General features: G+C 39.4%; 1 protein-coding gene across 2 annotated transcripts; it reads left to right on the top strand.

Annotated features, from left to right (window-relative positions):
* Positions 1–395: 395 nt before the first annotated feature.
* On the top strand, positions 396–26,179 carry LIPA (lipase A, lysosomal acid type). Of its 2 annotated transcripts, XM_077125366.1 has the most exons (11): positions 396–561; positions 2,747–2,820; positions 3,167–3,278; positions 4,457–4,574; positions 10,763–10,961; positions 12,216–12,325; positions 13,709–13,845; positions 17,388–17,534; positions 18,464–18,535; positions 23,864–23,935; positions 24,816–26,179. In XM_077125366.1, the coding sequence occupies exons 3-11, from the start codon at positions 3,168–3,170 to the stop codon at positions 25,047–25,049; spliced, it is 1,200 nt and encodes a 399-aa protein (XP_076981481.1). In that variant the 5' UTR covers positions 396–561; positions 2,747–2,820; position 3,167; the 3' UTR covers positions 25,050–26,179. The 2 variants fall into 2 exon arrangements, with proteins under 2 accessions (XP_076981481.1, XP_076981482.1); XM_077125367.1 differs by lacking the exon at positions 2,747–2,820.
* The last annotated feature ends 1,241 nt before the right edge of the window (positions 26,180–27,420 follow it).

Below are 27,420 nucleotides of genomic sequence, written 5' to 3'. Positions count from 1 at the left end.
AATAATAATGAAAATAATACTACGCACTACAGCCTTGCTTTGTGTCAGGCACAATGCTAAACGCTTAGATGGAGCAGATAATTAATTTCCATTTATAGACCCCACGTACTCTGTGCCAGGCGCAGAGGATGCCAGAACTGAAGGGGCTCCTGGGGCAGAGCCGGAGGCAGTTCTCTAAGAGACCAGGTCGGTGCGGCCTGCAGCAGCCCAGGCTCAGCCCTCTCCCGCGACAGGACAGGCTCCCTCCTCGCCCAGCCGGAATACTGCAGGGTACCTGTCCTGTCGATTCCGGAGGCTGAAGCGTACGGACCGGACGGCGCTGACCGTTCACGGCGCATGCTCTGTCCTGGCCTCCCGCCAGCAGGGAGGGGGCAGCCCTCGGCGTGGGCGGAGTCTCCCCCGCGACTTCCCGGTTGCCCGCCGCTCTGATTGGTGACGTGAGTAGCCTGAGCCGACCCCTGCTTCCGCCCTCGGGGGGGAGCCGCCTCTCCCCTCCCCAGGTTTTCTCCCCACCAGCGGACACTGCGGCTTCGGACCGCGGCCGGGGAGGACCTCTCCAAGGTGAGTGCGGAGGCGGCGTGGGAGCCCCTATCTGGGCCGCCGGCGCGGGATCCTCTGGGCTGGCCGCGCATGGATCCAAGGTGCTCATCTTCCGCGCACCTGAGCCTCTGCAGGAGGCAGGGGCGGGAGGCAAGACCCAAGGACGCAGAATGAGGGGATCTTTGAAAAACCTTCTCCGCACCCTCTTGGGTTTCCTGAACAGCCTAGAGCCTCCGGACTGTGGGACCCGCCGGGGTTCCTGACTCTAGCTCTCCTTGGTCTTCCTCGTGCTCTCTTGCTGTTAGGTCCCGCGGGCAACCTTTTCACCTCTCAACTTGTTAGCCAACGCCGTGGTCGAGAGCAGACTTTGGCGTCAATCCTTGTCAAAATCCTGGTGATATTGCTGTTTAACCACCGGCTCTTAACCTGGGTGAACTTCAGCTGGCTGAAAAATAAGTTTAACGGTACTGCATAGAGCTGGTGGATGATTAATTGACCTAATGGGTTGGAAGCACAGCCTGGAATGGTGTTTCGTGCATAGCAAGAGCTTATATTGGGAGCCGTAATAATTTATGATGTTGATTATTTTTGTAAAGCTAAATGACAGGACTGCTTTTGGCCCTTTTCTTCAGCCGCTGAACTGTTGGAGCCCACGCCCACCCCACTTTTCAAAATTTGTGTTGTGCATCTAATATGTGCATAAAGTTCAATGCGACACTGGCTTTGCCCTTGTGGGGCTGGAGTAATACAAGGGCACACATGCACTCCATAGGATTGTTACACTGTAGAAAGAATTGGGAAAAGTTGGTAAGGGAACTCAGCAAAAGGCACTGAATCTACCTTGGGGGTGAGAGAGTCAGAAAACGTTCCTGGAAGGCGCTTCTTTTCTTTCTCGCTCACCCTTGTGGGAATTGCTTGACTGATAGATAATGTTGAGAAACCTTTTTAGTGTTGTGTTGGAAGGAAAAATTAACTTGGTGACATTTCCAGCTAAGTAGCTTCAGCTGTTAGTCTTACAGAAATTTCTTCCTGGACAGCTGGTCAGGTTCTCTAGAGTAGCCTCTAAATGGAAAGCAGCTACTGCCCCTTGCTTCCTTATTTTGAATTGTGTCTGTAACTTTTAACTACTCCTTTTCAGTCTACTCCTTATTCCCTAGTGCTAATGGAGTTTTGGGAGGTTTGTATTTATGATAAAAAGTTGCTTGGATGTGCACAACACTTCCCAGGCACCATAAAGAAATGTAAAGTCTGAGTAAAAGCAGTGAGCTTGCTATGCTAGTGAAGACTCAAGAGAGTGATTCCTCCTGTCTAGAAGTTTGGGGATCACCAGTGTCCAGAGAAGTAACTTCAGGAGGAATTTCAACAGAAAAGTGTCAAGTCACTTTTCATATCCTCTCCTGACGATCGGTTTCTTAGAATTCAACAACATAATTAAAGACTTGTGAAATTCGCAGTTTAAGTACAGGTCTTTTTCTTTGTCTCTTCAAACAGCTGCATAGGTATAATTGACGTATAATAGCAGGACTTATTTAAAGTGTACAATTTTATGAATTTTGACATGCATTTACACCTGTGAAATCATCAATACGATCAAGATAATGAACAACTATCTCTCACCCCCTAAAATTTCCTTGTGCCCTTTGGTGAGCCTTTCCTCCTTGCCCTCTTCTCCTGAAGCAACCATTGATCTACTTGCTGTCAAAATGAGATCATACTGCATGCATTCTTTTTTTGTCTGGCTTCTTTCATTCAGTATAATTTTGATGTTCATGTTATGTGTTCATTCCTTTTTATTGATGAACAGTATTCCATTATATGAATATACCACAATTTATGTGTCCATTCACTAGTTGATTGGCATTTGGGTTTTACCAGTTTTTGGCTATGAACACATAGCACACAAAGCTGCTATGAACATTTTTGTACAAGTCTATATATGGGTTACACGCATCCATCTTTTTAAGTGAGTAAATTTATTTTTAAAGTAGAAGTTCTAGATTGAAGTCCCAATTTTGCCACTTACCATTTGGGCTTGCTGGGGAGAATAATTTTCCTTTGCTTTTAACACCCCCACGGTTTTTTTTTTTTTGCTACTCTCTGATTTTGAGCCATCCTAGCCAGAAACTAGATATTTTTGGTTAGTGATTGGTGGAACTCACGAGGAGAGATGGGTGTTCTTCACCTCTGTTTCTCTCTTTCATTTCAGTTTTTCCTTGGGATGACACATTTGAATTCTGCCCTTTATTCTGGGCAGGAGCGGAAGTGAGTAGATAGTGGAAGGTAAGAGCTAATATTGGCTCAACTTAAGTGGAAGGGAAGAGGTGGGAGGTTAATAGACTCTGGAATTTTGCAGATCTTCCTTTTTCTCACCCTGGCCTCCCCTGAGCCCTCCTGTTATTTTTTCAGGAATGAGTTTAATTTCGTAGTCACATAATAGCTGCAGGGATGGGGTGGGGATGGCATGGTTGTTCGTAGTAAAAAAGATGTTTTCTTTTTTTGCTTTTAGATATGGCCAGATTCATTTGCTTTAATTTGCCCTAGTTTAGAACTTTTTTTGGTAGCATAAATCTTCTATTCATGCAGTAAAATTTAGGCAATTAATAATGGACTTGACTGCTTGATACAGAATGAAAATGTGGCTCTTCGGGTTGGTGGTCTGTTTGATCCTCGGGACTGTACGTTGTGATGAGCCCAAAGGGAAGCTGGCACCTGTGAATCCTGAAGCAAACATGAATGTCGTAAGTCTCTCAAAGTCACCTGCTTTTAAAATGCATCTGTGACAAGTGTTATTTTCTTAAATCCAGTTATGTGGCCTAAATGAAGCCACAAACTCTAGTCTTCTATCCCATATACTTTTTAGTTTGCTAGAGTTTTTTTGCCAGCTGATATGTACTTACACACTCCATTGTACTGTTAAGACTCTGTCCTTTTCATAAGATGAAATGATTTTTTATTCATTTCATTTTCATTCACACTCAGTTTATATTAAAGAGCAATTAAAAAGTGACAAAACTTTGCAAAGGATGCTACTAATGAGTGTTAGTTTTAGACTTCATTGAAATGGGATTATGATTAAGAATGTCCAAGTTCAATAAAAACATCAAAGTAGTAGCTGGAAAAAAACTTTGTTAGAACAAATAAACAAAAATAACACCTTTATTAATTAGAACATTTCAAAATTAACAATCTTAAGTAAACAATAAACTCTGGGGATTCCTCATTTTGCTGTAAAATATGGGGAAAATATAAGATTATTAAAGAAAACAACAACTTTGAATGGATGATGCTGTAATCAAACTGAAGAATCAGGCAATCTTGGAGACTTAGAGCTAAAATCATATTGAGCCAAGAGAGTGTGACCTGGCATTAGAATCTTAAGGTTAAGTTTTTTTTCATGTCCCAGATCTTTTCTTGTATCCTTCCTCCCTACCTCCCTTTTTTTATTCTTCCTTCTTAGAATGATAAAATTAAATCCTTTCAAGTATTTATGGTTACTTACTTATTTACAGGAAATTTTCTGCATAATTGAGTTATCCCTATTCCACTGAAATCCTGATTAATGTAGGATTTGAAAAAATTGTGCCAGACAGTGTTAAACAGGCAAGGACGACTGTATTCAAGGACAGCTGCAGAGAAGAGATGCTAGAACCTAACTTTATCCAAAGATCAGCAGGGCTTTTTAAGGGCTGGTAGGGTGAGCTAGTGGGAAAGTATTTGGAGGATTATGTTAAGGGGAGTTGATCACTGGGACAGGGTGTTGGCTACTGTATTCAGCAGAATAAAATTTAAAAAAACAGTTGATTTTTAAAAATAAAATCTAGAGGCTATCGTTGGCTTTTGTCTTCTCTTTTGCCTGTAACGTGCAAGATCCCATGAGATTCTGTTCAAAGTGTCTCTATTGTTCTTTATTTCACAGAGTGAAATAATCTCTTACTGGGGATTCCCTAGTGAGGAGCATCTAGTTGAGACAGAAGATGGATATATTCTTTGCCTTCACCGAATCCCTCACGGGAGGCAGAACCGTTCTAACACAGGTAAGGGTGTTTTCTGCCAGGAGATAGGAAAAGCCTTAAAAGTAATTGCATTGCTGGAGCTGGTTTTTATGGCAGTCACCAACTTTAGATTTAACTTGAAATCACTTGAAATGATTTTTTTTTTAAGATCAGTGTACTAAAAGTGTTACAATTATGTTACACTAATGCATGACATGCAAAGTACTTCCTCTTTTAAAGAAATAAGGACAAGAGTCATCTGATTTCATTATTTGCTTGATGCTCAAAGGTCAGATTTGATTGAGACTAAAATCTTGGCTTTCCTTGTTGTAAGGAAGCATCTTTTTCAATGAAATGTTGTGAGTATTAAATGGCTTTTCCTATATGAAAAGATATCTAAATTTTTGATTAGGTAATGCATTTGCGTAATTCAGAGATCAAAGACAATAAAATGATACATAGTGAAATGCTGTGTATCTCATTCCCCAACTCCCCTATTTCTTGTATATTCTTTCAAAATCTCTTTATGTATATAAAAATGAACAGAAATATAGATTTTTTTCTTCTCCCCCTGCCTCTTTTTACACAAAAGGTGATATGTAACACGCTGTTTATTCCTTGTTTTTTTTTTTTTACTTAATATTGTTCAGATCTTTCCATATACTACATAAAGAGTTTCATTTTTCATATCTACAGATATATGATATTCCACTGGGTAGCTGTAGCATGGTTTGTTTGGCAAGTATTCTACTAATGAATTTGGGCTATTTCCAGGTTTTTACTAACAAATACTGCTGCTATAAATAGTTTTGTATGTGTGCAGATTATTTATAAACTACATTTCCAGAAATAGACTTTTTGAGATAGAGGATGTAAGCATCTCTGCTTTTGATAGTTGTTGAATTGCTTTCTATGTGAAGTTGTACTGGTATTCATTCTCACTAGAAATAGATGAAATTTCTTCTATAATTATATTTCTCATCTTGTAACTCAAGCAAAACTGACTTTTCAAATGCAGATTCAGGAATTTCTAGATGGTTACTTAAAATTGTTAGGATCTGATTCTTATTCAATCATTTCTTCAGACGTAGTTTATCCTTTAACACTTTCTGTTTGTACATACTCTCTTTGGGAAATTAATAGGGCTTTTGATAATACTTAAGTGGCCAAGACAGTCAATGGATTTCTTGAAATTTAATTTCTAACTGTTATACGTATGTGTTTTTCAAATTCCTTCTTATAAACATGTAACTGAGTAGTGAGTTGCAGAGAGGACTTCTTTAATTTTTATTCTGGCTAAAATACACAAAGCATATATTTTATGCAGAGTGAACCTTTTATCTTGGTTTCCTTTCCCTTTTTTTTTTTCTATTTTAAGCCAAGTAACCTGTGTATACTGATTTAAGATCCTACATAAGGGAAAATATGTACTGATATATTTTTCCTCTTTAAAGTCATTAGTTGGGTGCACAGGTGGTTCAGTGGTAGAATGCTCACCTTCCATGCGAGAGACCCGGATTTGATTCCTCGATCCTGCACTCCCCCCAAAAAAGTCATTAGTTGACTCTTATAGTCAGTAATATGAATCATTGTTAAAAGATGCCAGGACCTAACTAAAACATACTGAAGGAATGCATCTTCTCTACTTTTCTTATATCCACCTCCAGGCTTTTCTGTCCACACAGTAATTAAACCAAATAGTGCTACATGGGCTACCTGTGTATTGCGCCTGCCACATGAAGGTGCCATGCCCTGGAATATGAAGTGAGCATGACTCTTGATTTGCTCCCAGATGGTGGGAAGAAAAGTTAGGAGACCTCAGGTCTAGACGTAGGTCTGTACCTAACTACTTATATGCTTTCATCCCTGTACACCTCATTCTTCATCTGTAAAAGAGCAGTTGGTCAGGATGATCTCAAAGTTCCCCTTTTTGTTTTCACTCTCTGGTTCTATGGGTTATATTCTTTGTTTCTTTTTGGTGGATGTATGGGTGAGGTGAATATAGTTGGTCTCCAGAATGGGGGACATAGACTGCGAGTTCTCTAAGCTAAATCTGGTCATAGAGTTAGTGCCCCCATTTTCTTACTCTGTTCTGAAGAGGCCTTTCTGGATGATTAGTGACCTGTATAATATCTGCTCTGAGCTCATCTGAGAAGGAAGTTTTAAAGGAGATCATGACAAATGACTCAGCAATCTAAAGGAATCTGTGATTTTCCTAACAACTGAATAGGTGCTTCTCTAATGGTTTCCATTTCCATGACCTTAGCCAGAACATGGGATTACGATCTTAATTGTCTTCCAGTTCCTATCTTAATTACTCTCCACTCCTAATTGGAAGCCCTGGTGTTACTTTGGCTCATTTGAGACCAAATAGGCAAAAAGGATCTGTAAGTTCCTTTACTCCCAGTGTGGAACCCTGGGACTTCATCACGCCACTCCTCGCCTGACTTCCTCCTCTATTAATAGCACTTGGCCTTATAATGACCTAGACTGGAAACTGCATTTAGACCCTTTGCCCAACAGAGTCAGAGTGGAAAGGAGAGTGCTCTGCCCTGTATCAACCCCTCCCCCAGGGCTACCTCTCTCTTGGTTAACTTCTCTTTATCTTGTGTCTCAGCTTATATAATGCTTCTTTAGGGAGGCTGTCCCTGGCCACCCATGCTGTGTTAGGCCCTTAGGTATATATCCTCAGAGCTCTGTGTGGGGTCCTTCATAGCAGTTAATATAACTAACTTATTGTCCAGGTGATGAGGCGTGTAACCTGTCTTCCCTGCTAGGCCAGGAGCTCTGTGAAGGCGGAAGCCTTGTCGGACTGTTTACTTGAAAAATACTCTAGCCCAAGGCTTTCGTCTATCTGAGGACATGCCCTGAAGGCCTCTAGGACTAGGGTTAACAAAGTTTTGAAATTCAATGTGTTCCTTGTCCAAGGCCTCATGGGTTAAGGATTCCTTCCTCCTAGGCACCGAAACACCACAAACCCAACTTGAGGGCTACCCCTGATGTGTTTAATTAAAGGCTGTTTAGCCTAGTAGTTAAATGTGAGCATGTTAACAGCTGCCAGCCTTGGGTTTAAATTCTAGCTCTACTACTTTAACTAGCCGTGTGGTCTTGGCAATTTACTTAACCTCACCTAAGTTTTAATTTCTTCATGTATTAAGTACCTCCTGCTTCATGTGCTGTTGTGAAAGTTACATGAAATAAGGCTTATAAAGCATCTCACCCAATATAAATGGAAGCTGTTGTTGCCGTTCTCATTTTTTTGAATACTGTGATGGATTTGAGGACAGTATGTAAGGCCTGCTTGCTCAGGTCCTAGTCCTCCCCGACAGGGAATATGTTCTACACCATAAAGAGAGGAGGAAGATGCTGTGCCAGGATGTGTTTATCATGGACAGAAGGTGCTGAAGTAAGAATACAGTAGAAAGAACCTTGTCTGGGGGTCAGATGATGAGTGACCAGGCACCTACCTGTAGAGCATCTACATTCTCTGGATCTCTGTTCCCTTCTATTAAAATGGGTGTTTTGGACCTGAGCTAGATAATCTCCAACGTTCTGCCAGCTGTAAAGCCCTGAGATCTCAAGATGCTATAAAGTGAAACTGTCTAAGTTAGACTGTGGTAGTTGCAGTGGAAAGCAGAGGGGCAGTTTGGCACAGAGATGCCGAGTACTTTGGTGTCACACTGGATTGGATTTGAGTCCCAACTTCATCAGTTGGTGTTCTCGTTTGCTAGCTGCTGGAATGCAGAGTACCAGAATCAGAATGGCTTTTACAAAGGGGAATTTAATAAGTTGCTAGTTTACAGTTCTAAGGCCAAGAAAATGTCCCAATTAAAACAAGTCTAGAGAAATGTCCAATCAAAAGCATCCATCCAGGGAAAGATACCTTGGTTCAAGGCCAGTGAAGTTCAGGGTTTCTCTCTCAGCTGGAAGGGCACCTGGTGAACATTGCATCATCTGCTAGCTTTCTCTCCTGGCTCTACAAAAAGGGACTCTCTCCAAAATGTTTCCTCTTTTAAAGGATTGCAGTAAGCAATTCTACCTTCAATGAGAGGAGACACACCTCTATGGAAATCATCTAATCAAAAGTTACCACCCACAGTTGGGTGGGTTGCGCCTCCATGGAAACAGTCAAAATGCTCCCACCCAGCAATATTGAGTAAGGATTAAAGACATGGCTTTTCTGGGGTCCACCACAGGTTCACACCAGCACAGTTGGGAATTGTGTGTCCTGGGGCAAATTACTTATTTTCTCTAAGTCTCAAAGTCCCCATTTGTAAAGTGGAAATAATGGTGTAAATGGCCTGGCACTGTTCTGGATGCATAGTAGACAGTACCCCAAGAAAAGTGTCTAGTCCATACGTGGAGTGTGTGTGTGTGTGTGTGTGTGAGAGAGAGAGGGAGAGAGAGAGAGAGAGAGAGAGAGAGAGAGAGAGAGAGAGAGAGAGAGAAGGAAAATGTTTTTTTTTCTGTCATTCACTTATTCCTTCATTCTTTCATAACATGTGCCAGACTCTGTGTTAACCTGCTATGGAAACAGCAGTAAATAAGACCAAATTACTGCCTTTATGGGGCATAATGATCACAATGATTCTGTGGCTGTGGTGGGGAGAACGGCATTCCCAAGGTTTCTGTTGGGCCTAGTCAGGTGGAAAGTATCGTGATGGACCATCAATGGGCTGCTTCTCTTTGCCAATTCTGTGCTATTTGAGTGAACTTGATAAGGTCATTTTCCCTCTCTGGGCCAAGAAATGGTCCTTTTAGGCCTTTCCCTCAGCCCCTAGCATATCTGGGAGGGCAGCCCTTGTCTTGTCATTTTGCTGCTCAGACAAAAGCTAGGTCTTGTGTGCTTGAGTGCATTGAATAAACTGGTCCTCAGAAGAACTGTCCTGGCAGGCAGGGTCTGGTTTGGTGTCCCTACCTCCCATTTTCTTATCTCCTGCACCTACTAGAGATTATTTTCTTCTAAGCACTTGGTGGACATACCTCCAGGATAGCTTCCCCCTTTGGCACATCATTCCCTGGGGTCCTTCTCTGTGTTCTAGAGTGACTTCTTTCTTGTTCACCTTCTTTCCTGTAGCAGTGATTAAGAGCACAGACCCTGGCATGAGACATATCTGGGTTCAAATTCCAGCTTCCTATTTACGTGCTCTGATTGAACTTTAGGCAACTTGCTTGACTTCTCTTAGCTATAATTCCTTGTTTTATTCAATGGGAATAGTACCAACTTCCTAGTATTTTCAGCACAGTACCTACAGCACATAAGTACTCAATGATAGCTGATTATCATTTCCATTAGTTTCTCTTAGCAAGGCAAAAGAGATCCAATTAAAATAATTCACTAGAAGATGTGAATGGCAGTGGGCTTAACCCAGTCTCAGAAGCTTCTTTTGCAAATCTTAAAATCCTTGATTGATTGTGAGATGTGCCATTGCTGGGAGCAGATGAGAGAAGTTGGCAGATAGGGGTCAGGCCTGTTTCCAATGCCCTCATCTATTTAGTACTTTCTTATATTCACTCAGTCAAGCAGTTTAGTACCCACTTTTCACAGATTTTCCACCCCAGGTTTTAATATCTTCTTTGTGGATGATCCCATCATGCTTTTTGGAATCACCACTTCCGAAATCCAGTGGATTATATCCTCTGCATCTCCCTCATCTGAAGGTCCCTGTGGTTCTGGATGAAAGAAACCAGCTTGGCAGGGTTCCCTGGGTATCAAGTCTGTTTTACTTGTGCTACATTATAGTGTCCCAGGCACAGGAGAGAAGAGAATAAATTCACATATACATATATGTATATGAATATTCATGTGAACATATATATATTTATGAACTTGTGCTTGCTTTCTTTTGGTTTGTTTTGCTAGGGTACATTGTGAGAAATGCAGTTACTAGGATATATTGTTAGAAATGCAGTTACTGGGGCCAATTGTAGAACCCGTTTATAAGTTCTTAAGAATATATTAAAATTTGTTTGATGGTTAAGCCGGTGTGGTTTGTTTTTAGCCATGTAAAAGTAGTCTTAAAAAAAAAAGTAGTCTAGATTCGCTGCTACCCTGCCAGTACTGTTTAAAAAATTCTTTACAGTTATATGGGAGTACATTGCTGCCTCAATATTTTAATATATTTCTATTTTGTTATTTGTGGCATCTTTTATGAATTATCTCTTAAGTGAAATGTTATGTTTGCTGTGAAGCTCAGCGGTGCTAACTCTTTAGCATGAATGTTTTTCAGACCCCAAGCCAGTTGTCTTTCTGCAGCATGGCTTGCTTGCAGATTCCAGTGTCTGGGTCTCAAACCTCGACAACAACAGTCTGGGCTTCATACTTGCCGATGCTGGTTTTGACGTGTGGATGGGCAACAGCAGGGGGAACACTTGGTCTCGGAAACACAAAACCCTCTCTGTCGAACAAGACGAATTTTGGGTTTTCAGGTATATTTGAGTTGATTACAGCATGGGTCTATTTCCTTAGTACTCTTAATGCAGATGTGTGGGGATTTCAGCAGTGGAGGCAGATAGATGAGCAACTCTGAGATCAAATGAGAGGGGAAACTGACGTCCCTTGAATGGGTTTGGGGGGTAGTGGGGGGTGCATGGGCCAGGAATCAAACCCAGGTCTGCATAGCAGGCGAGTGTTCAACCACTGAACCACCCATGCACTCCTTGAAAGGTTTTAAACCTCCTAAATTGGATAAATAGCAGACGGGGAAATTATGAACAAATAATTACATTTTAAGCATTAGATTCAATTAGGGATTATGAGTTTTTAAGTTATTTTGACATTCCTGCTGGTCTGCTGGGCAAATTTTGTCCCTTAGCCTTCTCCCTTCTTCCATAAATATATATTCCAAATGTTCACTTTTCTTCCTTCCAGAAATTCTCACCTCTGAAATTCTCCTCTTTCTCTTACTTCTGGCTCTAGCAATTAATAGCTGTATGACAGGCCTATGCCTCAGTTTCTTTATATGTAAGATGGGGATAATAAACATCTACTTCATAAAGTAATTGGGGGATTGAAGTAGAAGATAGTTGGAAGGGTCTGGCACACAGCCTGGCACACCATAAGAGCTCAGAAATAGTTGGCTTTTCCATCTCCTGAAGATAGGTCTTCAGGGTTCTGTGCCCATACAGGTTTTAGAGGAGGCGAGCGCTGTGGTCTCCCCCAGGCTTGCTTCCCATCTGTCAAGCCATGCCTCCCAGAGGACTTGAAACACAAGACTGAGAGCCTTTACCTAAAGACGTGTTTCCAGTAGCACTGTTCATAGTAGTGAAAAACCAGAAACCACCCAAATACCCATCATCAGTGGAAGGGAAAAATAAAATGTGGTATATTCTCACACTGGAATGAGAACAAGCAACCTACGTGCAACTTGTATGCAGCAACATGGATGAAGTCAGGTACAGAAGAATATATATTCTATTATTCCACTTATATAAAAGCTCAAAAAATGATAAAATTAAATTTGGTGTGAAAAATTAGGGTAATAGGTACTTTGGGAGGCATGACAGGAAGGGGGCTCAAGTGAACTCTTCTGGGTTTCTGCTTAATGTTCTATTTCCTGAGCTCAGTGCTGGGTCACCTGGATGTGTTCAGTTTGTGATAATTATTTGTGTGTTGTTACTATTTGTAGCCTGTTCTATTTGTATGTAATATTTCAATGAATCATTTCCTTTGTTGGATTACAGTTATGATGAGATGGCAAAGTATGACCTACCAGCTTCAATTAACTACATTCTGAATAAAACTGGTGAAGAACAATTGTATTATGTAGCTCATTCTCAAGGCAGCACTATAGGTATGTACTAAAGACTGAAAGTTGATAAAATATCGTTATTGCAGAATTTGCATAAAGAAGGCGGGCCACGGCGGCTCAGCAGTCAGAATTCTCACCTGCCATGCCTGAGACCTGGGTTCAGTTCGCAGTGCCTGCCCATGCGGAAAAAAAGAAAAGCAAAATAAAGAAATAATGTTAGTTTACATACAGTATTTTTTGTTTTTGTTTTTTGTTGTTTTTTTTTTTGATGCCAAGCAGAAATAAACAGGGCAAGGAATTTTGGTAATATTCGGTTTTCTCTAGAAGTTTAGACTTAATAAAAATTGATAAACATAGTATATGGTTTTCTTAAAATTGAACAAATTAATGTAAGCCACAACCTACTACATATTTTCCTAGTTAAGCATTATGGAATATGAGAAGGTGGGAAACAAGAAGTTTTATAAGTTCGGAGACTTAAAAAAAAAATACAAGACAATTCATTGACCTTTAAAATTAAGTGGAACAAAACTAGTTAAAGGTTGCTAGGTTACACTGTCATTATTTAAAAACATTTTTAAAGTTTTATATGCATTTTTAATTTATGGTGATTATAAAAGTAATGTGTTCATTGTAAAGAAACTTTAAAGAAAATAAAAACTGTCCATAATACTACCAACACATACATTCTGAATATCAAAACATCAGAATCTAAGAGTTTCTGTTAAGAGGTTAGGGTCCTGTACTATAATTTATTTAATCCTCCCTTTTCTGTTGCATATTTAGAGTATTTACAATAAGTAACGCCATTGTGCTCACGTTGCATGATCTCCTTAAAATAAATTTACTGTCCTGCAAGTACAAATGCTTTAGTGTCTTGATATATATGATTACATTGCCTCTTATCACCACCAAACACTCTTTGCCAATTTGAGAGGCTAAAAACAAAAAAGCAACTTGGGTACATTTGCATTTGTTATAAATGGAGTTAAGCACTCTTCCTTGGCTTGTCTAGTGCCTTTTTTTTTTACAGGAAATATGTGTCCTTTGCCCTACCCCTTTCTCAGGTGACATTCTGGGGCCTAGTTGAAGGCAAGAAGTGACCTACAAGGAGGCTAAAAGATATTTTAAAGTTACAGATTCTAAATGTGTATGAGTTCCTTTTAACCCTTTGATTATATGACTGAATGGGTTTGCTGGTCCTTAGGGATGGCAGGAAGGGACAGTGGAGGAGGAGGACGGTGGGGTGGAGCTGTTTCTTAGAGGTTCATTTGGAGGGCCCCATTTCAAGTGTTTTGCCTCCTGATTGCAGCGCTGCTGGCATGGTTCTCAGGCTGCCTGTAGCAGATGACACAAAAGGACAGCCCTTGCCTTTTCCAGCAACCTCAAGATGAAACTCCTATTATCTTCCTTTTGTTCTCACAGGTTTTATAGCATTTTCGTGGATCCCCGGCCTGGCCAAAAGGATTAAAATGTTTTTTGCCCTGGCTCCTGTGGTTTCAGTTGAATTCTCTACTAGCCCTATGGTCAAATTGGGACAGTTTCCAGATCTTCTCATTAAGGTACATTGATCTTCCCTCCCCCTGCCCAGAAATTTCCTTTTCAGATTTGAAGAATTGGCCAGTGGTGGGAAAATCTCTGTCTTCCTCCTCCACGTTTTGCTGTCAGTAGAACAAAAGGGTTTCTTCTCTTCATGGTTTCTTTCCCCTGTCACTCCTACTTCTGGTTGCAGGGAGTCAGGGAGGAATGTTGTTAGGTGTGAGCAGAGCCACATTGTACCCACAGTTAACATGCGTCAGCTCAGCTTTCTGCCCACCACAGGGAGCACAGGAGAGTGGAAGAAAATAATTTAAACATTCTTGCAGTTGCCTTTTTTTTTGATGCGGTGAGTGCTTACTTGCACAGAAGGAGACAGGAGACAGGAAATCTGCTGTTGTGATTTAAAGGCACTGCTATATTTTATAACATGGCCCCTAAACATAAGCCAAAACCTGAGAGGTCAGTCCTAAGGCCAAGAGAGCTCGAGTCTGTCAAGGAGGAAACAGCTTTCATGAGGAGGAATTTAGAGCCATCTAAGGCCAGATAACTTATTATGCTATCATTGTATCTGTAATACTATGCAAGCATTATAGATGTTTACATAATACATTTATTTATATACATTTTTGCACACACATACCTAATGTATATATAGATATATATAATCCTGTATGTGAATATATATACACACACACATATACGTATACCTATACATACATATATGTGTGTGTATATATATATATAAATAAATCATGTATTACATATCTCATGGGCCACTAAAACACCTTTTTACGGGAAATATGGACTATACTTGAGCTTCGGCCCGAGAGCATCCGAGACAGGATCTCTGCACCAGAGAGCAGAACATGCATATAAAATGTGCCTCCCTCAAAGCCATTTATTTTAATGCCAACGTAATAGATACATTGATTTTCATTATAAGCAATTCAAAGATTACAAATAAAGTACCCCTCAACTACAAGCCTTTTCCTAGTCCCCTCCTCAGAATTAAGCAGAACACTTAGTTTGAGGTGTTTTCCTATGGATTTCCTGTGTGCATTAACATACATGTGTTTGTTCTGGAAAAAATATATTGTTTTGCTTTAATGTAAACGGTATCCTACTGTATATGCCATTCTGCAGACGGCGTTTTCATTCTTGGAGGGCTCACATGGTAATGCATAAACCTCCACCATATTCTGTTAGAGGTGCTGCCTAGTAAGCTTTCCATTAAAAGGAACTAGTATTTATTTAAATAAGACTCCTGTTTGCTGTTGCTGCGTCACTGTTAGTATATCCTTGTGCCCTTTTTTTGGTATTTCCCTAGAGTGGACATGGAGAAGTGAAATTGCTGCGTCATAGGAAATGTGCACTTTTTAATTTTCTGTAACACATGCCTTTTAGAGTGGTTCTACCAGTTTCAGCCCCTATCAGTAGGTCTTGAGCAACCCATTTCCCCATTCTGGAGGATCCTCATAACATTAAAAATTCCTGTGTGCCCCAGTCCTTGGAAATGTGATTTAGTACTTGGTAAAACTACATATTCCTTCCCTCCCTTCTTTCTTTCCTTGTCTTGGATATAGTGTTCTGTTAAATCTGGAGTGAGATATAAGAATCTGTGTCCTTCACAAATCACCCCCTAAGATTCAGATGTAGGCTTAACATCCTGGTATTTGGGACCCACTCTTCCAGATTATAGTATTATAATAAGGCAGAGGAGTGACAGAGTGGTCAAATGTTCATGAGACCTTTGAAATAGCTCCTCTGACAACTGCATGTTACTCCCATGAAAGTTGACTAGTCCATCTAATCCTTTCTCAAAATACGAAGGTATACATTACAAAGAAATCTAAGCTGATGTGACCAAGCCTGCAAATACGTAAGGTGTATTTTGCTTTTTCTGTATATTTTGTTCTGCGTCAACCTAATTTTCAGTAGAGTTGTCACATTGGTATTGGGTAGCAGTTCTGAAGTACAAGGTCAGACTGGCATCCCATGTCAGTCAAAGGAAAACTCTATTAATTGTGATTCAAGTCATTAATGTGTCATCCTATAATCTTTTTTTTTGTTTCTATTAACTTTTTTTTTTTTTACTGTCATGGTAAACTTGTTTTTAATAGAGAACCTCACAAAAATACTATTATCACATGTAACCATGATATAAGCTGAAAGCCAGGATTTGTACAATTGATGTCTTTTCATATCACATGACCTCTGCATGCCATATATGTCTCCTGGTTCTCCCCAACTAATTCTAGAGTGATGAGCCTAGAAAAGGGGAAGATGAGAGGAGACCTGGTGTCTGTCTTTAGATCTTGAAAGATTGTTTTGTAGAAGACAGATTTCACAAAAATCACAAGTAGTGTGTTAAATTTGCCTGGAGACAGTGGAATATGGCCCATAACATGTTTTGAATTTAAATAAGTTGCACCATTTAAAAGTGGGATACTTAACATTACAGTCTTGATAGCCGGTTATTTTGATGGGGAGGAGAGAAAGCTGTGCTCCACTGGGCCCACAGACCTGTTTGCCAGGGAGAGCAGAGCAAGCGGCGGTGATGCCGTTTTGATTGAGCATAATCTTTATGCAGTTCTCAACACTTCCTTATCCAAAACAGTGAGGCAGGGTGGCATTTTCCTTTCACAATTTTACTAATTTATATTTACTTGCTGCCTTTTAGGCATTTGAATTTTTCACTCCTGCTTGTCCCTCCAGAGAGTAGGCATGAGCAAGAATGTAAATTATAGATGGGTTTAGGTTCAGTATAAGGACGATTTTTTACAATTGCATGAACGTGGGAAGATCTACCTTGGAAACATAGTAATTACCCTGGGAGTAATAAGAGCACAGGTTCAGTAACCATTGATCAGGAGTGATGTAGACCAGGTGTTGGGAAAACTTCTTCTGTAACAGGCCAGCTAGCAAATATTTTCAGCTTTGTGGGCCATAGGGACTTTGTTGCAACTGCTCAGTTTTGCTGTGGTCACATGAAAGCAGCTAGAGACAATGTATAAAGAAATGAGTGTGTCTATGTTCCAAAAAAATATTATTTATAAAAACATGTAGGGTGCCAAGATTTGGCCCTAATTGGATTAGATGGATGCATCCTTGGGCAGAAATTGCTTATCAGTCACAGTCTGAGCTCTTAGAAGTCACTACCAGTCCTTCACAGTTGGGTGAAAACTATTTGGAGATGGCTCTGAGATGAGTGGACATTAAGACCCTTTCACACTATAAATTCAGCTGTCAAATCACTTGATTTTCTTTCTCCTTTCCTTCATTTTTTAAATTTTGTTTTTCTTTTTGTTATTTTTTTTTGCCTTTATTTTCCTTTCCTTCATTTTGAGATTTTAAACACATATCTGTAAGATTGGGGAAAATAATCAGGTTTTGCCTTAGTAAACTTAATTGCATAAGTGTCCTATTTGAATTGCCATTGGTTGTCATTTCACTCCTGAATTCATCATGGAGATACTTGCCTCACATCTCTGTATCCAGGGATGGGCTTCCCTTTGTACCAGAAAGAGATAACTGAGATATTCTTAGACTTGTGTTTATTTTATAGGATTTATTTGGAGTCAAAGAATTTCTTCCTCAGAGCACATTTATAAAGTGGCTGGGTACCCATATTTGCACTCATGTCATTCTGAAGGAGCTTTGTGGAAATCTCATGTTTATTCTGTGTGGATTTAATGAGAACAATTTAAATATGGTATGTATGTTTATAGTAAGACTTATTTTAAGCTTATTTGGTCTATGGATATATTTCCTTGGATTGGGTGGTGTGGGAGAGACTTACAATTATTTTATTTTGTCTATGAATTTATTTCTTTGGATTGGATGGTGGGGAGGAATGACCTCATTAGAATTCTAAAGGGTCTTTTTTTTAAGAGACACAAGAATCAGTTTTGGTAGGTGCCTAGCATGCCATCTGCTGCTGTCATCAGGCAGGCAGTTGTCCCCTTCCTACATTACACCTATATGGACGCTTTTGTTTTGCATGGGCAGGCACTATGTGGACACTTCTGAGCGAGGGAATCTGTCACAATTTAATGTCTGTTATTTATATTCTAGTGGGTTTTTTCTTTAAAAAAAATTACTCTACATGTGTCTAAATTTGAATGGCCATTAACATATTTATGTACATATGTGTATATGTGTCTATTTTATAATCTATAAACTTTTGGCCAGCAATATACTGATGTTCTTAAATATATTTGAAGTTTATAATGTTTCATTTTTGAAAATAGATTTTAAAATTCTGGAATGAAGGTTATAGGAAATTTTTAAAATGAGTCTCATTTTTCTTTTATTCTGATGAAAGTATGATGTGATACATAAAATTTTGAAATTCAGAAAATCATGAAGAAAAAAATTTACCTGTAATCTCAACCCACGAAGCTCCATGTTTACTATGTTGTTGCATTTCCTTCCTATATAATCTGTGTGCACATGTGTGTGTGTAGAGCTGTGCATATTTTTATCGGACCTATTTGTAGTCAAGAAATTTTTTCACTTTGTAATCTTTCATGTTTAGATTACAGCTCTGTAGTTTTTAATGCTTTGAAGGATAAAATATGTTTAATACTGATGTCACTTTAATGCTGTTTTCATTTTTATTTCAACATGTTTATTTTGTAGTCTAGAGTGGATGTATACACAACACATGATCCTGCTGGAACTTCTGTGCAAAACATGTTACACTGGAGCCAGGTGTGTATTCAAGGATTACAGCTGGGAATTTGCATAAAGTCCTTGTTGGAAAGGTCTGTGCATTGCGTAAAGTACCTCTCTGCAAACGCTTTCTAAATAGAAAGACCATCTGCTTACAAATATGAGCTGATTTCATTTCCCAGAGTCCGGGGAAATGAAATCTTGTTACTGTGCTTGTATTGCTTTTGTTGTCTTCTCCAGAGCATACCACACCATACCACTGGTTCAACAAACAGTAATTGGGGTTGACATTTCTTTTCCCTTCCCTCTCCTCCCCTCTTTTCCCCTCCCTTTCCTTCCCTTCCTTCATTGAGTCTTGGATTTATTTTATTGCCGTGTTGCTTCATAATGTGTGATTTTAGAGCAGCTTTGATATAGAAGCTTCTGTTTCAGTATTAACCCATAAATATAATGTGCCTGGAACATCAGTGGATAAATGAACTAACCCTATCATTGATATAAATGGGAGCCTTTAACTTTTAAAATACAGTTTTAGTTGTTTTATTGCCTATCATAAAAGTAATGCTTGTTCATTCTAGGAAATTTAGAAAGTAAATATAGGCAAAAACTAAAAGCAAAGATTCTCCTAAAAAAAAGTTATCCTGTAATTCTCCACAGAGTTAGGAAATGTGTACCCAGAGATATGAAACATTTTTGCATTCTACTCTATATCATTTCAGAAAGATAAGGTTAAAGATGTAGATAGAAATTATAATATAGAAATAGATCAATTTATTTTCTTCTACTTACTGTTTTATAACTGGGTTTTTTTTGGGGGGGGTCACTTAGAAGTATGTCATGGACTTAGTTCTACTTTAGGAAATATTTTTCCACGACTGTTTTGTAATCAGTTTCTTTTATTATATGAACAACTTTGTTTAAATTCCAAATAAGATACTATAGATGTCTTGGAAAGCAGTTTCCAAAATGAGGTAGTCACTGCCTGTATCAGAATTACCTGGATTACTTTTAAAAGTATATATTGCTTTAAAAATAATAGGAGAAGTTGGGTTTGCAAGAGAGGTGTTGGGTTGGCTACAATTCAGGCTTTTAGAAAAAAAGATTTCTGTGTTCTGTCTATAGAGATTCTGATTTATTAGTACCAAAGAATCTGTATTTAAAAAAAATTTAAATAGCTTTTTTTGAGTTATATTTGACATACAGTAAGTTGAATGTATTTAAAGTGTACAGTTTGATTTGTTTGGACACATGTAGTCATTTGTGAAACTATACTCACAATCAAGAGAGTAAACATACCCATGTCTCCCAAAAGTTTCCTGGTAACCTTTCATAATCCCTCCTATTTAGTCCTTTCCACCTCTCCATCCTCAAGCAACGACTAATTCTGCTTTCTGTCATTATTAGTTTGCATTTCCTAGTTTTATATAAGTGCAATCATGCAGAAAATGCCTTTTTTGTGTCTGACTTCCTTTACTCAGCATAATTATTTTTAAATTTATTCATGTTGTGTGTATCAGTTGTCATTCCTTTTTATTGCCTAGCAGTGAGAATCAGTTTTCTTTTTTTAAGCGACCCAATAGATTCTTCTACCTCATCAGATTTGGAAACCACTGATCTGTGGTATCAGTTTGGAATGCTCAGCTGCCCAGAACTATCATCTGCTGGGAGTCCTGTACTAAGCCTCTCTCTGGGACTTATCTCTAAGGAAGCAGAAAGGGCCTTGCATGACTGAGGCTTTTAGCTCATTGTAGTGAATGTAAACTGAACTTTAAATGTCAGTGACTCAGGGACAGAGATTGTGGGGCTTAGAATAGGGGCATCTGAAATGGAAAGTAGGTTAGCTGCTGAACAGCACACTTACCATTCAAGGAAGTTCCTGAAACCTTCAAAAATCCTCAGATTCACAAGTGTTCATTCAGGGCTCTGCTTTTCTCCCCAGTCACATGTCTCTTTTTTTTTTTTAATAGTCATTTTTTCTTTGTTTACCCTACCACCCAAACTCCCTTACCTTTTTTTTAAAGCCTCTTTTCCTCTCTTCCTTAATGGACATTTTTCAGAAAGGGTGACATCCTGTCACCTCAGGAGTTAGTGTACCCCCAAAGATGCATGGAGGATGTAGAGGTTGAAGGCACATGCCAAGCTCCCCTCCAGTTTAGCGGCCTTCGCAGTCGGTACGCGATTCTCCAGGCGCCTTAGTGAAGCATGGAGGACTACCACGTAGCCTTGCGGGAGCACTGTTCTTGCTCCAGCCCTTTTTATCTGACAGCTGGTTGGAGTCAAAAGTTGTATTTTGTTCAGTTCCAGAGCACAGCTCTCTGGCACAGTTGTCACCTTGTGGCTTTAGGCTCTAACCACATTGGCGTTTGTTTCATGAACATTTTCAAAGCCCACATTCCCTGCAGAGGGCAGCCTTGCCCTTTGCCCTCTGCCCTCTGGATCATCCCTTTGTCAGTAAAATAGTTGCTTCATTGAGTGGTTTCACTGGATCCTCTCCTTGATTCCACCTCCTCTGGGTTGTTGGCCAGGGACTGCTGCTCCCTGCCTGGCAGGGACACACTGGGCAGGCTTCCCACTCCAAAAGGCAGCCATCCTGGGAGATATGTCCTGGTACTATAGATATGTCTTTATACATTAGGAGGTTGTTTTTCTTAGATGCATTTGAACTAGTAAACTTAGTGGTCAGACTTTGATACATATTATACTATAGAAAAGTTGAACCTGTTTATATTTTCATTAGTGTTTGAGGCCTAAAAATAACTTTTTACATGTCACTTTAAAACTGTTTATCCTCAAAATAAGGTTTCAGTGGCTAAGAGTTTTCAAAGAGTTGAGATGTCATTCTTATGCAAACTTCAGCCACATATTACAGATTGCCACGGTATGCCAAGCCGCAACAAACAATATTCTGAAAACCTGAAAGAATACTCTGGGCTGTTTCTAAGACTCTATAAAAGTTTTACTTATTAAGCTTATTTTTTCAGAAACTTAAAACTCCAGATTGTTCCTGTGCCAGATAAGCCCTGAAACCCAGAGGTACCATTCTCTCCAAGAACATTAATCATTTCCATTCCTCTACCCCATAATGCCAGCACCCCTTTTCAGCATAAAGAAGATAGAATGGTCATTGCCCAAATACTGCTGAAGATTGAGAGATCAATCAGATGAGTGAGAGGAGTTGTAACAGAAGTTAGGACTTAACAAAGGATTATCAGTATTGAATCATTACATAGCTATTTCTTTTTAGTTTACTGTAACAGCCAGAAGGAAACACCTGAAATTTTTTAACTGCAACCCAGTAGCCTTGATCTTTGGTAATGATTGTAATAACTATATAGCTTTTATCTTGAGACCATGTGATTGTAAAAACCTTATGATGTATATCCTCTTTAACCAGTGTATGACTAGGTGAATGATAAAAGACATGCATGGGAGAAAAAACGTAGAATACAGGGTGCCTAGAGATAGACAGACGTTAGAGAAGGGGGAGAGGTTACCTAATGTGTATCGAATTAACAAGCTTAAACTTAAATGTTTGCGAATGGATAGAGGTGACAGTAGCTTGGTTTTGGGATTATAAGAAATAGTAACATTTTTTAGGCGAATTTGATTGAAAGTAGCTGTTTAAAGTTCTTGCAGAAACCACTACAAATATAAAAAAACAACAACAGCGATATGTGGGAAAAAGCAGCTATTGCAAACTATGGACTATAGTTAACAGTAATAGTTTAAGGGTCTCTAATCAACAGTAACATTTATTACACCAATACTGTAGATGAACAATAGGGGGTATCAGGGATATGAGAGGATTTGGGTTTTATTTTTTATTCTTATTTCTGTTTTGGAGTAATAAAAATGTTTTAATACTCAGTCATGGGGATGTATGCACAACTATGTGAAGATACTGTGAGCCAGTATGTGGTTGTGTGAATATATCTCAATAAAATTGAAGAAAAAATCATTAAGAATTTTTTTCTAAAACCTGCTTATCCTAATTTTATAAGTATTTCCTCTTGATCTTTATCTGTATAAGATTCTTATGTAAATGTAACCATAGTGCATACTTTGTCATTTACTGGCTTTTTTCACTTACTATTTATAAACATTCTTTAGAAATAATTTCTATTTGTCTTATCATATTTGTATAATTTATGGCATGGCATACTGTTTCTGCATATTGTTGTAACATAGTGTATTTAAAATATCTATTAACGGGCTTTATCTTATTTCCAGGTTTTTCTTGCTCTAAATAAACATTTCCATATTTCCCTCCTTAGTTTCTGAAGTCCTAAAGTGGCTCTCAGCATAAAATTCAAGTTTAGAATTTTAACCTTAGTACTATAATAAGCAAGATTTTCCTTTACATTCCATGCTCAGTTCGGGTGCTTTATATAAATGCTGAAAGACATGTGACAAAGTGGTAAATTCATGTCTGTGTACAGCAGACAACAGCTTGCATTTACATATTTTCATTGACAATTAGAGATAGGGAACAGATGCATTAACAGGTGCTGTAAATCCATATTTTGTTCTGCTTCTTAAATATACCACAGATATTTATCATCTGTCATTTGAAATGACAAAAGCAGATGCTAAAATTTCTTCTGTAGCAATCCTCTGTAGTATCTAATCTCACGCTACATGTCAGTACATCAAACAGTAGAATTTTATGCAATTAATAAGGACTGAAACATCACATTAGTCAAAGGCAGTTCTGACAAAGCAGGCTGTGTATCAAGTTAATATGGTGCCACCATGTGGCCAAAAAATTAAAGTTTCCAATTCATTAGGAGTGCCAATTCCGGATTTAATTCTTGACATATGTTTAATTTCAGGGTCTGGGGCGGGGGTGGGGAGTATGACTTTGCAGTATTCTAACTTTTACAAATAAGTGACTTTTTGTTCATAGTCTTAAATCTGCATAGATTTAAACTTTAAATAACTTATCATTTCATGTTTTAATTTCTCCTCATCTAAGTAGAAGTTGTACTGACCTGGTAGAAATTGGTGATTACATAGGCACTGGTACTCAATAAAAAGTGCTAAGTCATTAAAAAGTAAACAAAAAAAATAGGATGGGTATATGGAATACACGATTTTTTTTGTATCTATCTATATATTTATTTTTTGTTTACAAGGTAAAACAGTTATTCTCTGAAAAAGTTTATAATTCAGATTTCATTGGAAAACATCAAAAGCTCATCCAATGATAACACCCGCTGATTCAGTATAATTCAAAGCATACGTGTGTAGCTGCTTTATTGTGCCAGGCTATAGTCACTGTCCAATCACACTATGAGAAATTGAATCATTTAAGTAAAGGAGACCAAAAAGAAAAAATAACTTTTTCCTAAACTATTTTCTTTTTAGAGTGTCAAATTCCAAAAGTTCCAAGCCTTTGACTGGGGAAGCCGAGATGAGAATTATTTACATTACAACCAGGTAAGTCTTCAGAGTCTTCAGAATAAAATGGGTCCTGAAGACTCCTGAAGGAAGCCAGCCTGGGCTGTTGAGACCCTGATCGGGGTCGTCCTGTGGAATTGTTTGGGAGAGTTGACTCGACCATGTTTGGCTTTCCCTTGACCCTGAACAACCCAGGCTCTGTGGTTGGGGCTGTGGGATGGGCCTCTCCTCCTCGTCCTGTCGCTGGCTGTAAACAGGAATCATCACTGTGACATGGCATCTCATGGTGACAACAAACACAGACTTAGGAGTCAGACAGTCCTAGGTTTGTTACTTGTTAGCAGTGGGGCCTTGGCCAGATTACATTGCCTAAGCCTCTGCTTCCATATACGAATCAAATGAGCTTATTTTGAGTGCTAAGTGTATAGTATATTTCCCCTGTTTTTCTTATTTAATTCTTCTAACGTCCCTGTGGCATGGATATGATTATCTCTGATGGACAGACGAGCAACCTGAGGCTTGGAGAATTTTTATAGCTAGGCTTCAGTCTCAGAGTGAGAACATGGGAGGGTATAACTCCCACATACGTTCCCAAGCTGGTGGCCCTACTGCCTGCCGTCTAGTGGGAGGGAGACCTGCGCCGCTGTCACAGCGGTCCCAGCCCTTGTCATGCACCCAGCATATGGTGGCAACTCAGTAACTAGCAGCCGTTACCCTTCCATCGTTGGGGGGGGGGGGGGTTTGGTTGTTATTATTCCAGTAATGGTAATTCAAAAGGTAAACTGATAGTGATTTTCAAAATTTAATCTCTTATTCTCCCATCCAGTTGACTGAACAATGTTTAAAGGAGATTGTGCTTGTGATTGTGAAAATTAAAAAAAAAAAATAAAACAACTTTTTGTGATCTTTTTCATTGTAGAGTTACCCTCCCACTTACAATGTGAGAGACATGCTGGTGCCGACTGCAGTCTGGAACGGGGGTCAGGACTGGCTTGCAGATGACAATGACATCCATGTCTTACTGACCCAGATCACCAACTTGGTGCAACACAAACGTATTCCTGAATGGGAGCATCTCGACTTTACCTGGGGCATGGACGCCCCTTGGCAGTTGTATGCTGATATTATCAATCTAATGAGGAAATATCAGTGAAAGCCAGGCTTGAGAGATTTACAATTAAGTCATGTTAAAATTTGCTTAATTTCTGTAAAATACTTATTTGTCTTTCCCAGGCCTTTTGCATTTTATATCCAAGGACATTGTGAGACTTCAAAGATGCCCGATTCTCTCCAGTAAGGATTAAAACACCCTAGCTATTTTTATTGTTTGTTTAATTCCAATCAGCAGCTGATTAAGAAATTGTTTCAGCCATAATGTTGTTTCTTCAAGCCTTTTAAAAACATCACTGACTTGTGAAAAGATCATTAAAACCATTCTGTGTATTCTTCTCATTTAAAATGCGCTATTACCTCTTTACTCCCACAAAAGGCAAGTTAACACTTGTTGGAATTTTTAAACTGCTGTTCATTAGTAAATGACTTGAGAAAAACTCAGTGTAAAAGTACCTAGCTCTCATCTCCTTGCCTTAAAAGACTTTCCGGTCTAAAGGTCTTGTATTTAGGGACCTAAATGATACTTTTCATGTTTTCACTCAGTAGGTACAGAGTCCAATGTAGTGAAATCTCAGCTGCGCCAGTTACAAAGATTCCATAATGAATTTTATTCATCAAACTTAAACTGTGATAGCTGTTACTTAGTAATTGTTTAAATTGTCAGGCCAAGCAAAATAATTTGCTGAAATCTTCAGAGACTAATTGCACTGAATCCTGTGGAGAAACTTATACCACTGGCTTTCCCTGAAATTAATATGCTTTCTTAACCAGCTGTTGTATCTTAGTAATGATGTCTTGGTGAAGCAAAAGGCCTGTGTCTGCCCATAAGAAGAGTGTCCAAGGTCAATTTCAGACAAAAGAAATGTGACCATGACTGTTTTCAGATCAAGATTCAGGGATTCAGGTTTTTTTTTTTTTTGTAGCCTTTTGTGTCCATATTTCTAGTCTTGATTTGCATCCCTATGTTAGGAAGCCCATATTCATATACTTTTCTTGCAATGTTGTTTCCTTACAATACTCAGATGGACAGATGTTTTTGTGATATAATTACTTTTGCTGCAATAACAATACTTGATATTGGCTAATATATGCAGGCAGAATAATACTACTATGTAACATTTTAAGGATCTTTAAACTTTTCAATAAAACTCAGTGAACCTCAGGCCTGAAGGATTGTGTGTATGTGGTTTGTCCTTGATTTCTGTTCTTCTATTCTCCCCTTTTCCTTTTTGGCTGGATGTAGACTTTCTTTCTTATCTCCATCTGCTCCTTCTTACTCCTTGTGAATATCGTTGCTACTGCTCTTGAACATTTGTTCCTCTCTTTTGGGGAGGGAAACACAGTCTAAAGAGTAAGGTGGGTTAGATATGGTTTGGAAGCACTGGCTTTGAAAGTCCGCAGGGACACTGTTAGTGAGGCTGTGATGGAGACTTGGCAGAGATTACCCCACCTGCAGCGGGCTGCAGGCAGGAACTTGGATTTGAGGACTGCCCACGCAACTCCTTCATTTCATCATACAGATGAGGCAACCAAAGCTGGCACAGACAGGTTACACTGTATGGACCCGAAACATGGATTTGGGGTCCCAGTATGATCTCTCCCTCTAGACTGAGTTTAAGTTAAGAGGCTACATCTTGCTTATCTACCTATACCCAGATTCTAAACCAGAGCCTGGAATATGGTGAGTCTTGGCAGGTTTATGTAGATTGACTAAATGCATGAAAATAAGTGGACGTCTTCATGTAGCCAAAGGAAATCAGATGGACAAGTAATATTTGGGGGAGTCTAAGGAGTGAAGAGAGATCTGTGATTTTTCGCGGCATCCAGAGGAAAGAGTAAATGAACTAGAAGCAAAGGCTATACTTGTGTAGGAGGGTGCCACCCTTCCCCACTGGCCATATGTCCCCAAGAAGCTCTTGTTTCTCCTTGAGCCAATAAACTGGTTTGGCCAAGCAGGTATATGTTTCTTAAGGCTGGAAAAAAAGGGGCAGTAAGTGGTTGTTTCTATTTTTTCCACCAACAATGGGGGTTGCTGCCAGAGAATGGCTTCAGTGCCATGAGTGACTTGCTTTCTCCAGCTTTGGCAGCTGCCCTGGGGCGTCCCGTAGATGCCCTTGAGAACTTGTGGTCAGAAAAGATCCCACACATCACACAGTAGGTTGAAGAATGAGCAGTGGCTGCATTCCATAGAATCTACCTTCCACTTGCCTGCTTCTCTTTGCCTCCTTTCCAGACTTCTCTCTGGGGACTTTTTCACGGTGTGAACAAGACTAAAGGTGGAGATGTTGCACATTAGTGCAACAACTGAGTTGAGCTAAGTTGCACATTTGCCTTCCCTAGTGCCCTCTTACCCCTGACATAGCTGCATAGGCCCTCTGTAGCCTCATCACTCTGGCTGTACCGACATGGTT

This window comes from Tamandua tetradactyla, chromosome 13, assembly GCF_023851605.1.
Source record: "Tamandua tetradactyla isolate mTamTet1 chromosome 13, mTamTet1.pri, whole genome shotgun sequence".
NCBI classification, from domain to species: Eukaryota; Metazoa; Chordata; class Mammalia; order Pilosa; family Myrmecophagidae; genus Tamandua; species Tamandua tetradactyla.
The sequence above is the reverse complement of the archived record's forward strand: the minus strand, read 5'-3'. Positions and strand labels throughout refer to the sequence as shown.

Coding starts and splice junctions, on each gene's coding strand:
- LIPA (XM_077125367.1), top strand. CDS start 3,168: ATGAAAATGTGGCTCTTCGGGTTGGTGGTCTGTTTGATCCTCGGGACT. Junction 4,575..10,762: donor GCAGAACCGTTCTAACACAG/GTAAGGGTGTTT, acceptor AATGTTTTTCAG/ACCCCAAGCCAGTTGTCTTT. Junction 18,536..23,863: donor ACATGTTACACTGGAGCCAG/GTGTGTATTCAA, acceptor TTTTCTTTTTAG/AGTGTCAAATTCCAAAAGTT.